At 53.6% G+C, this 10,822-nt stretch overlaps 1 protein-coding gene across 1 annotated transcript; it reads left to right on the top strand.

Annotated features, from left to right (window-relative positions):
- The first annotated feature begins 6,344 nt into the window (after window positions 1–6,344).
- Window positions 6,345–6,707, top strand: LOC136466916 (uncharacterized mitochondrial protein AtMg00810-like). The gene has a single exon (XM_066465438.1). The coding sequence runs from the start codon at window positions 6,345–6,347 to the stop codon at window positions 6,705–6,707; it is 363 nt and encodes a 120-aa protein (XP_066321535.1).
- The last annotated feature ends 4,115 nt before the right edge of the window (window positions 6,708–10,822 follow it).

The following is a 10,822-nucleotide window of genomic DNA, read 5'->3' as shown; positions in this document are numbered from 1 at the left end:
AGGTGGGTCAAGGAGCAATGGTACGCCACCCGGGGGCTTTGACAACCCTATCGCAAAGCAATGGGATCAGATTTCATCCGAACATCCCCGTTAGCGAGCTCATAAAGCACGTCACTTGAGCCATCGAGGCAAGCGGTGTCGCCTTAACCCCTCCAGTTGCCAAAACCGTGGATGGGGCGACAATCACGAAACAAGCCAACCCTTGACCGAACCCCCGCCACTCGTGGGGGCTCGAGGAAGGTCAGCCAGCAATGAGACCAAACGCATGGTCATGCAGCGATCGCCAAAATCCTAAGTAAGGGGTACGTGCAAATGCAAGAGTAAGTTCGCTACCCTCGCTTCGGTCTCCAATAACATCTAGCTCCAGCGACCGCAAGGGGTTGGATCTCACTCAGGGGCTAATAAAGGTATGAATACCTCCTTTCTTTTTTCGAAATAGTCATTACATTAGACCTTTTCCTTGCGTCAAGACTAGCGGCAAGGTTTAGGGGAATAGATATGTAAGACTGCAAAAAGCTCACGCCTAGACGGCCATGGTAATTTTTCTCACTAGCATAATCAAAATTTCCCCCTAAACACCTCAGGCCCTATAGTCTTAACGAACGGAAAGATCGGATCATAAACCTTTTTTCAAATGCAAAAGGGGGAAAAGTAAGCTCAAATGAACGAAACAAAATTGCAAAACGAAATCATGGATCTGTTTTTAGACATGAAAGTACCGACACTTGTCCACATATTACAGATAAATGTTTATCAAACTTATTCAACTAACTACTTCCTTGAAGGGAGAACCATGTCTTTCAGCCTGTTCACCAGGTTCCATGCATTGGGAGTCACCGCCTTCTCAATCTCATCTAGCTCAGAGTCTTCATAGCTAGGCACGAAGCCGAGGCTCATTACCTCCAAGTTGATCTCCCGGTCATAATGAGAGCGGGTAACAGTGAAGGTTTGGGTGATCCTAGCGTGAAAGGCATCCTCCTCAAGCTGGCCCACCCGCGCCGTGATACCCGTGGCATGAGCCATAAGTGAGCTAGTTTCCTCTGGCTACGCCACCCCTAGGTTATCAAAGACCACCCCGACGATGATGCACAGAAGATCGTGCTCATCACTCTCGGCCTAAAGAATCTCCCGCACATCAGCGAGCTCCTTGCCTAGCCCGGCAGAGATGCTCTCGGCCTCCAACCTTCGGGTCACCACGACTCCAAGATCTGCCCGGAGGGAGTTGACCACCTGACATGTCTCATCACGCTCTCGAATGGCCCGATCGCGCTCCTCGTGGACCATGACGTGCTCCGAGCGGAGCGTTTCTACAGTCTAGAGCAGCTCGTCTCGCTCCCTACGTAGCCGGGCAATCGCCTCAGCATCCTGATCCACCCTCCACTGCAGTGCCGTGGACCTGCCCTTGACTTTCAACTTGAGATCCCGCTCCATCTCTAGCTCCGCCAGGAGCTCAACAGCTCATTGATTGGCCTCGGCGTCCTTCTAGAGCAGCTCATCCCGCTCCTTTCGGACCTAGGCGGACGCCTCCTCGTCCTACTTCACCCTAGCCAACAGGTCCTCGAACATCCCCGATCCCTTCACAATTTGGAGGGCGGTGAGATGGTCCTTGATCCTCTTCTTGTCTTTGTCTAGGACACCCCACTTCCACGACCCTGGGACCTCTTCGATGAGGCGCCCGGAGTACACCGGCAAGGGGGTGGCCATGTCGTCCTTGATATAAAACTACTATGAATGCCACCCCTTGTTGGAGGTCGACAGACGCATCAACGGGTAGTCGTTCACCCGATTGTTGTGTAGATGAATGCTGGCACATCCCATCGGCATGCTCAGCTCCTGCTTCCCAACCCGCTTCTTCGATAGGTTGACAGCAAAGAAATACCGCCATAGATCGAAGTGGGGACTAATCCCCAGGAACCCCTCACATAGGGCGACGAACGTCGCAATATGCGGGACCCCATTAGGATTAAGGTGCTACAACTCCACCTGGTAGTACTCCAATAGCCCCCAAAGGAACTTATGAGCAGGTACGACAAATCCCCGCTCGTGGAACAAAGCAAAGGACATGACATACCCTTTGGGTGGCGATGGCTTTCCTCATCACTAGGCAGCCGCCACTCCTCGATGGTGGACAACAGGCGAAGAAGGCCATGGCGGACGAGGCCTTCTAGGCACTGAGGGGTAATGTTGGATCTACACCACAGCTCCATTGAAACAATGGAAAAGGGGGTGGATGCGAGCTCGATGGCGGCTGCAATACAGATGTGAGCTTGACGATGGTAGCAATATGGGTGCGGGAGGCCCAAGCAATTGGTGGCGGAAGTTGTAGATATGAAGGCGAAGAGGCAAAGTATGGAACCCTAGGGGCGAACCCCGTGGTTTTATAGGGGTGACGAATGCGAGAAGAGCAACCATATGCCTCGATCTCCGAGCCTGCCATGACACACCGCCACGTCACGTCACGGGATACGTGCCCGTGATCCCTATCTTTTCCCACCAAAATTACGCCGGACGGTTCGCCTTCCCAAGCGGACCGGACTCTTTTCCCACAGAAGGGATATGGGTCAAAAAGCTTCTTTCCCGGCCCGCCTGGGCCTAGGAGTCCAAGGGACAACCCAACAGTCTCGACGGTTGTCCCAATGAGGGATGGGCCCACGAGCAACTAGGACTTAGGTACACGAGCATTAGTGGGGCCTCGATCCATAATCATGCCCCAGCCAGGCTGACCCTAGATGAAATCCCCATGAACAGGATACTAGGGTTCCCTTAAAACTATCCAGTTAACAAAAACCAAATCTCACAGCCCTACCCGCGAAGGGTCCGAAATTACCCCCCGGGTGACTCAGCCCAAATCACCTAGGGGCTCGAGGGCTACACCCGACGGGTGCGCTCGCGTGCACCCTCAGGCGAATCAAAATACCCCCCAGGCAATTCTGCCCGAATCACCTAGGGGCTCGGGGGCTACACCAATTGGGTGCGCTCGCGCGCACCCTCTGGCAAGTCAAAACACCCCCGTGCGACTCTGTTCGAATCACCTAGGGGCTCGGGGGCTACTATTGGGGACCTAGTACCGGGCTACCTAATGAGGTGGAACTAATAACCATCGAACGTTGACACTTCCGGTTAGACAATAACACTACCGCGCTTCTTGCCCGAACGACGGAAGATTGGTTCTACCTTGCACGACCACCGAGGGCTAGGCTCCACCTTGCCCGACGTCCGAGGGTGGGCTCCACCTCACCTGATGGCTAAGGGCTAGACTCCGCCTTCCCCAACCCCTGAGGGCTAGGCTCTACCTCACCCGATGGCTCAGGGCAGGCTCCGCCTCACCCAACGTTTGAGGGCAGGCTCCGCCTCGCCCGATGGCTAAAGACTAGACTCTACCTCGCTCGATGCTCGAGGACAGGCTCTGCCTCGCTCGACGACTGAGGGCTAGCTTCGCCTCGCACGAAGACTGCACCCTGATCCTTCATAAAGACGAGCATAGGGTACGACGGGACATTCGAGTCAACCATAGTATCGAGGGCCATGCCCTGTACACCTACAGGAAGCCACCGCCAGGATACGATGGGACAAGCGCTTTGAGCCCTTTCTGACCTAATAGTGCCTGAACAGTGTTGTAGGCGCTGACTTTTATCCCACAGTGTTGTAGGCGCCGCCATCAGTCCTCGGACATGGATACTAACACAAGCATGCGACAACCACTAAGATCCAAAACAGAATTCACATCACCTACAGTGACAGACGTAGGGTCACTTCTCCATCTACTCCCCGAAGGGTCGCAGCTTGGCCCTCTGACACGCCGCACCATCCGCTAATGTAGGATGGGACGCACCCACTTGCTGACAGAAGCCAGGGCATGACCCTATAAGGATTAGCGAACATGCCATCCCTAACACGGTCTGCCATGTTAGCAGGGTAGGCACATGGGAAAAGGAAGACCCGGCTCCTCCAAAGGACCTTCTCTACATTTGTTTTTTTTCTCTTTCTCCCATCTATAACCCCTGCTCCCCCTTGGTCAATAAAAGGGAGGGCGGGGCACCCCACTAAGGGGACCAACTTTTGACGGATCCATTCAACATAACACATAGCCAAGCAGCAACCGAGCTCTTGGCGTCCTTTCGACCTTTCCATCAGAGACTTGGGACTCGTCCCTCTCTCGACCGTTTGTACCCCCTACTACGAACCTTTTTCGGTACTAATAACACGAGCAACAGCAAACTAGATGTAGGGACATTCTGCCTAAACCAGTATAAATCTTGTGTCATTTAGTATACCATCCGAGTCTAACGCGCAACAATTATAAATTTACGAGCCGGTGTTTGTTCGAAATACCGACGGTATCATGCAGCGAATGCTCTCGAGCTCATCCACTGCGATCTCTGTGGGCTAGTCATGCTAGCCACAAACGGTGGTCGACGGTAGTTCCTCCTACTCGTGGACGATTGCAGTCGCTATATGTGGTTGCAACTCCTGACGAGCAAGAACGAGGCGGTGGAGGCGATCAAGAAGTTCAAGGCACGCGCGGAGGCGGAGAGCGGTAAGAAGCTACGCATGTTGTAGACTGATCACGGTGGTGAATTCACTTCAGCGAAGTTCGCTGAGTAGTGCACGGATCAGGGTGTGGTGCGACACCACACCACGCGCGTACTCGACACAGCAAAATGGCATGGTGAAGCGGCAGAACTAGACAGTGGTTGGCATGGCTCGATCCATGATGAAGGCGAAGAGCATGCCGGCAAGGTTCTAGGGTGAGGCGGTGACCATGGTGGTGTTCATCCTCAACCGCACGCCCATAAAGGCTCTGAAGGGTGTGACACCATTCGAAGCTTGGTATGAGCACAAGCCGAGCGTGTCCTTTCTTTGAAAGACAAAACATCGGCCACATCAGGAAGACAAAGCTCGGCTGCATCAGCCACATTAGGAAGACGAAGCTGGTCCTCATCAAGCTAGAGGACAAGAGCACACCGATGGTGCTCCTAGGCTACGAGGAAGGTACCAAGGCATACTGGCTCTATGACCCACATGGAGGCAAGGTAGTTGTCTCACGCGACGTCATGTTCGACCAGAAGGTGGCCTAGGACTGGGATAGTCCGGGCACAGGGGAGGCTGGCGGCTTCACTAGCACATTTGTTGTCGAGCACTTGGTTATCCACGGTGGTGAAGATGCTGGACAGGAGGTGCCGACCATTCTAGTAACAGAGCCGAGCACTCCTAGGATGGTGCTGAGCACTCTAGGAGGGGTGCTGAGAACTCTAGGAGTGATGCCAAGCGATCCTACAGTGGTGCCGACCACTCTAGGACTGGTGCCAAACGTTCACATAGTGGAGCCAAGAGGTCTTGCAGTGGTGTCGACCACTCCAAGAATGGTGCTAAGCACTCCTGCAGTGGTGCCAACCACTCCAGAAGTGGTGACGAGCGATCCAGGAGTAGTGCCGAGCACTGCAACCAGGGTGTCGATCAATCCAGGTGTTGTACCGACCACTCCGGTGGAACAGGAGACTCCATCGATGCCGATCGAGTTTGCCTCATGTGCAAGCGACCTCACTGAGTTCATGGATGCCTTCCATGATGGTGAGGAGGTGCGATTCCATAGGCTGGATGACATCATCGGTGGCACAGGGTCCTCAGGCCTGGTGGGTCGACTGCTCAATGACCTAGAGCTACTTCTCATCAGTGTAGAGGAACCACCCATGTTAACGCTGGTCGAGCGTGATGCAAATTGGCGATGGGCGATGCTAGAGGAGATGAAGGCAATCGAGGAAAACGAGACTTAGGAGCTCATCGATCCACCTCTAGGATGTCGTCTGATTGGCCTAAAGTAGGTGTACAAGGTCAAGCGGGACCAGCATGGTGCCATTATCAAGCACAAGGCACGCCTCATCGCCCAAGGCTTTGTCCAGCGTGAGGGCATCAACTTCGAGAAAGCCTTTGCGCCGGTAGCGCACATGGAGTCTATCCAACTGCTGCTGGCTTTGGCAGCACCAAAGGACTGGTGCATCCATCACCTAGATGTAAAATCAGCCTTCCTCAATGGTGAGCAGGCGGACACGGTCTTCGTTAGACAACCTCCGGGTTTCACCGTCAAGGGAGCGGAGCACAGGGTGCTCCGACTACGTAAGGCACCCTACGGGCTGCGGTAGGCCCCGCGAGCATGGAACGCTAAGCTTGATGCCACGCTGGGCGAGCTTAGGTTCACGTGGTGCGCAACCGAGCACGCGCTCTACATGCGATGACAGGGAAAGGATGAGCTCGTCGTCGGCGTGTATGTGGAAGACTTGATCATCACCAGCACGCGTGCGGAGAACATCGACAGCTTCAATCGCGAGATGGTGGCTCATTTTTGAATGAGGGATCTTGGCACGCTCTCCTACTACCTCGACATCGAGATGAGAAAGGCGGAGGAGGCGCTCATGCTCGGTCAGAGCACGTACGCCTTGAAGCTGTTAGAGCAGAGCAGCATGGCTGAGTGCAAGCCATGCGTGACTCCGATGGAGGAGCGGCTGAAGCTGACGAAGGCTAGTACCGCGGCCAAGGTAGATGCAACACTCTACCAGAGCATCATCGGCGGTCTACGCTACCTAGTCCACACGAGGTCGGACATTACGTTCGCCGTGGGCTACATCAGCCGCTTCATAGAGGATCCCCGAGAGGATCACCGGGCCACGGTGAAATGGCTAGCGCGCTATGTCAAGAGGACGGTGGATTAGGGGATCGTCTTCCCCAAGACCAGTGAAAGTGGGCTGCATTTCATTGTGTTCAGCGATGCAGACATGGCGGGGGACATCGACAGATGGTGGAGCACCTCTAACGTGCTCGTCTTCCTTGGGTCAGCTCTAATCTCATGGCTGTCGCTAAAACAGAAGGTGGTGGCGCTATCCACGTGCGAGGTAGAGTACGTGGCAGTGGCCACAGTGGCGTGCCAAGCTGTGTGGCTACATCGGCTGCTGAACAAGCTGACCGGTGTGGAAGCTCACCCACCAGCACTGATGGTGAACAACCAGCCCACCATCGCCCTCGCGAAGAATTTGGTTCTCCATGACCGGAGCAAGCACATCGACGTCAAGTTCTACTTCCTCATGGGCTATGTCGATGGAGGATAGATCGTCATTGAGTTCGTCAAAACTGGTCGGCAACTCACAGACGTCCTCACCACACCGCTCGGCCATCTTTGGTTCACGAAGATGATCGGCATGGTGGAGGTTCTAGGGTTAGCAGTAGGATTAAGGGAAGAATTGTAAAATAATCTGCTGCTCTCCCATATTTGTGCGCGCAGCAAGGGTAGGCGTTGTAGCCGCGGTAGGGGCAGACGCTGAAAGGCTCCCCTGCCATACTGTAGCCATAGCAGGGGCAGGCGCCAAAGTCAGCCCTGCTGTCACATCTAGTCACTGTGACCCCTTTCGGTTTGCTGAAACTTGGCTGAAACTGGCTGAAAACACTATTCTGACTGAATTGTTGTGAGATAAAACACTATTCTGGCTAAAAAAACAAGCCGAACAAGCTAGTTTCTGGGTAAGCCGAAGGGGGCCTGTAGTAGCATGGTAGCCTGACATGTCTGTGCACTAGAATTAGATGGGTAGAGTTGTATATATAGCTTACCACTATAACTTAGTAAAGTGAGAGAGTTCAGTTTTGCCATCTCCTCTGTAGAGCTTCGGTTAACGCTGGCGCTTGTGTTGTGTGTGTGCGCTCTGTTCTTCCTCCCTTTTCTACCTCCAGACGTAGTGTGTGATCGACAACGATGGTGAGCAATCGGCTCACCCGTGCGGGAGATATTGGGACCAACACATACATGGCGAGTAGAGTATTATGTATTGCTTGACCTTTGGTGTGTGTAGCAGGTACAGTATTCTTGCAAACAATGTCAACAGGCTAGGATGTAAGCACTTTCCTTTTCGCTTTTAACAACTGAAATAATAAATAGCTTATATTTATATTCTACTCTTTTTTTGTGCCTCTCATCTGGGTGTTCGTACACACGCACGTCCAATCAACACACGCATGCTACTCACACCATCCGTGTACAAACAAACCTACAACTACACTCAGATCTAAAGACCGCGTCATTCTTGAGATCACCAAAATACACTGATTTTGTAGGCGACGGGCGCGTCGTAATCCCTTTGTAGCTCCACACGAGAGAGAACGCGAGAGAGACTACAGATTTTTTAGAATAAATTCTGGTGAGCACCAGAGTTTGAACCGTGGTGGGCAGGCTGCCCATAGCAAGCCTTTGCCATCCGAGCTGAAGCTCGGTCTCAATATTCTACTCCTTTGAGTAGTAAGTTGTGACCATGTTGTTTCAATTGGAAGCGAAGTTGATGAAGGCTTGGTGCAGCTTTATATATTAGGGCCCTATATATTATGATTTTATTCCATGTCTTATCAATGATCGCATTATATGTACTAATAATGCTATAAACAATCTCCCTCCCCCCTCTCGTGTCTAGAGAGATTCAACTTCCTCCTGATCTGGTACACGCATGAATCATGAGTTCATGCTGCACAATTGCTAATGAATAATCATGCATAGATGGCATCGACAGCTTCAAACGGCGTATGTGCGGAGGACATCGACAGCTTCAAGCATGAGATGGTGGCTCATTTTCGAATGAGCGATCTTGGCGCACTCTCCTACTACCTCGGCATCGAGGTGAGATAAGGGAAGGAGATGCTCACGCTCGGTCAAAGTGCGTACACCTCGAAGCTGTTGGAGCGGAGCAGCATGGCTGAGTGCAAGCCGTGCGTGACTCCGATGGTGGAGCGGCTGACTGACGAAGGCCAATACCGCGGCCAAGGTAGATGCAACACTCTATCGGAGCATTGTCGGCGGTCTGCGCTACCTAGTCCACACGAGGCCGGACATTGCGTTCGCCGTGGGCTATGTCAGTCGCTTCATGGACGATCCCCGAGAGGATCACTGGGCCACGGTGAAGCGGCTGGTGCGCTACGTCAAGGGGACAGTGGATCAGGGGATCGTCTTCCCCAAGACCAGCGAAAGTGGGCTACAGCTCACTGTGATCAGCGATGTAGACATGATGGGGGACATCGACGGACACCGGAGCACCTCTGGCGTGCTCGTCTTTCTCGGGTCAGCTCCAACCTCATTATTATCGCTGAAACAGAAGGTGGTGGCGCTGTCCATGTGCGAGACAGAGTACGTGGTACACGCATGAATCATGAGTTCATGCTGCACAATTGTTAATGAATAATCATGCATAGATGGCATACCACGTCGCGGAAGAATTGTGTTTGGTTGGGGAAATGCATGGAACAGGGAATTTCTGATTGCAAGCATGTGCCGTTGAAGTTTTCGGGAGCCTATGGTTGCTAACAGCTTCCAAGGACCGGTGTTTCGCATGCAGTCCCATTATCAGAGAGACTTCAGTTCAGAGCTGCCCTTTCAACGCCAAAAGACTGAAGGCGTCTGATCTAGCTAAGTCGATCGAAGCATGGTTAGCTGCAGGGTTATGGAACATGGATTACTCAAAGGACACATTGTACTTGCCACTCCCAATGCTCGCAGCCAGCGGTGGGGCTGGGGGCTCTAGCCCCCAGCCCCACCCCCACCCCTCTACCGATCCTAGGCACGTGGAGCCCCCCTAAGTTCTCTCTTAAAATTTTATGCATATATGTATTAGGTAGAAGGAGCTAAGGTTAAGAGAAGATAAAAAAGCCTCTATTCTTTTGTTCAGCCCCTCCTAAATTTTTTTCTGGCTTAGTCCCTGCTCGCAGCGATGACAAGTGCATGACATATGGACTGAAGAAACAGGAAGGAACCTGCAAGCCTGAAGGTAGGATCATCAGACTGATCTGAATAGGAGTTCAGAGTCCTTACTCTTCAGAGGGCTTCGAGAGTCCCAGTCGTCCCAGCCGGTTGGTTACCTGCAAAGGTTGCCAACGGCCATGCCAGTTAGCTATTAAACAAAGGCTAGCTACTGTGGTTAGCTCAGTTGGAACTCGATCGAAAGAAAGATAATGAAAGCGTCACCATATTTATTGTAGTAGTCGTACACACTGGTAACTAGCAGGACGTAGGATCTAAGTTATACTTCGCAACCATGCATATGGACACGGCCAGGTCAAGACAATCTCCTCGAACGGCTTCTGGTGATCACAATGCGCGACCAAAAACGGCTTCATTGCGCCACCGCTCCCGCAGCAGCTCAGCTCTTTCCTCCATCGGCCGCCGCGCGTATCGTCGGTCGTCAGTCGTCGTCACACGTCATCAGAAACCAACTAACGGATCAAAGGCTAGCCAAGCTAGGCAAAGGGCAAATCTGACTTAGACATTTTTATTAGAGAAAAATTCACCCGTGGTCCTGCTTGCCTCCGTGGCGTTCCAGCGTGGCGCGGACGTGGATTCCGGCCCAAAAACAAACTCACGCGGCCGGCCCCCTTTCCTTCAGTCACGACGCGGAGGCGGAACAGTTCCCCAATCGTGTTCGTCGCCGGGAGCAGCGGTGCCGGCCGCATCCAGCCGTGTCCGCCGCCCAGAGCCGCAGCTTCTCTGCGAGGGCCACATCGACGGCGAGAGGGATCCACCCGCTTCTCAGCTTCTCCACTTGGGCGGGCTGGTGGCAGCCTCGCGGCCTCTGGAGGCAGGCACGGCCACGCTGGGGGCGGGCGCGACGGCCGGGGAGGACGCGGAGGCTCGCCGTTGCCAAGAAGGCCCTCACGTCCGTCGGGCTCGCCGCCGACAGGAAGGCCCTCGCGTCCGCCGTGCTCGCCGTCGGCTCCAGAGCGATGTAGGTGGTCGGCTCCAGAGCGATGTGCAAGGAAAGCGCCGGCGTGGTCGTGGGCTCCGGCATCGGCTACGCGACCT

The sequence above is a fragment of the Miscanthus floridulus genome, chromosome 1 (genome assembly GCF_019320115.1).
Source record: "Miscanthus floridulus cultivar M001 chromosome 1, ASM1932011v1, whole genome shotgun sequence".
NCBI classification, from domain to species: domain Eukaryota; kingdom Viridiplantae; phylum Streptophyta; class Magnoliopsida; order Poales; family Poaceae; genus Miscanthus; species Miscanthus floridulus.
The sequence above is the reverse complement of the archived record's forward strand: the minus strand, read 5'-3'. Positions and strand labels throughout refer to the sequence as shown.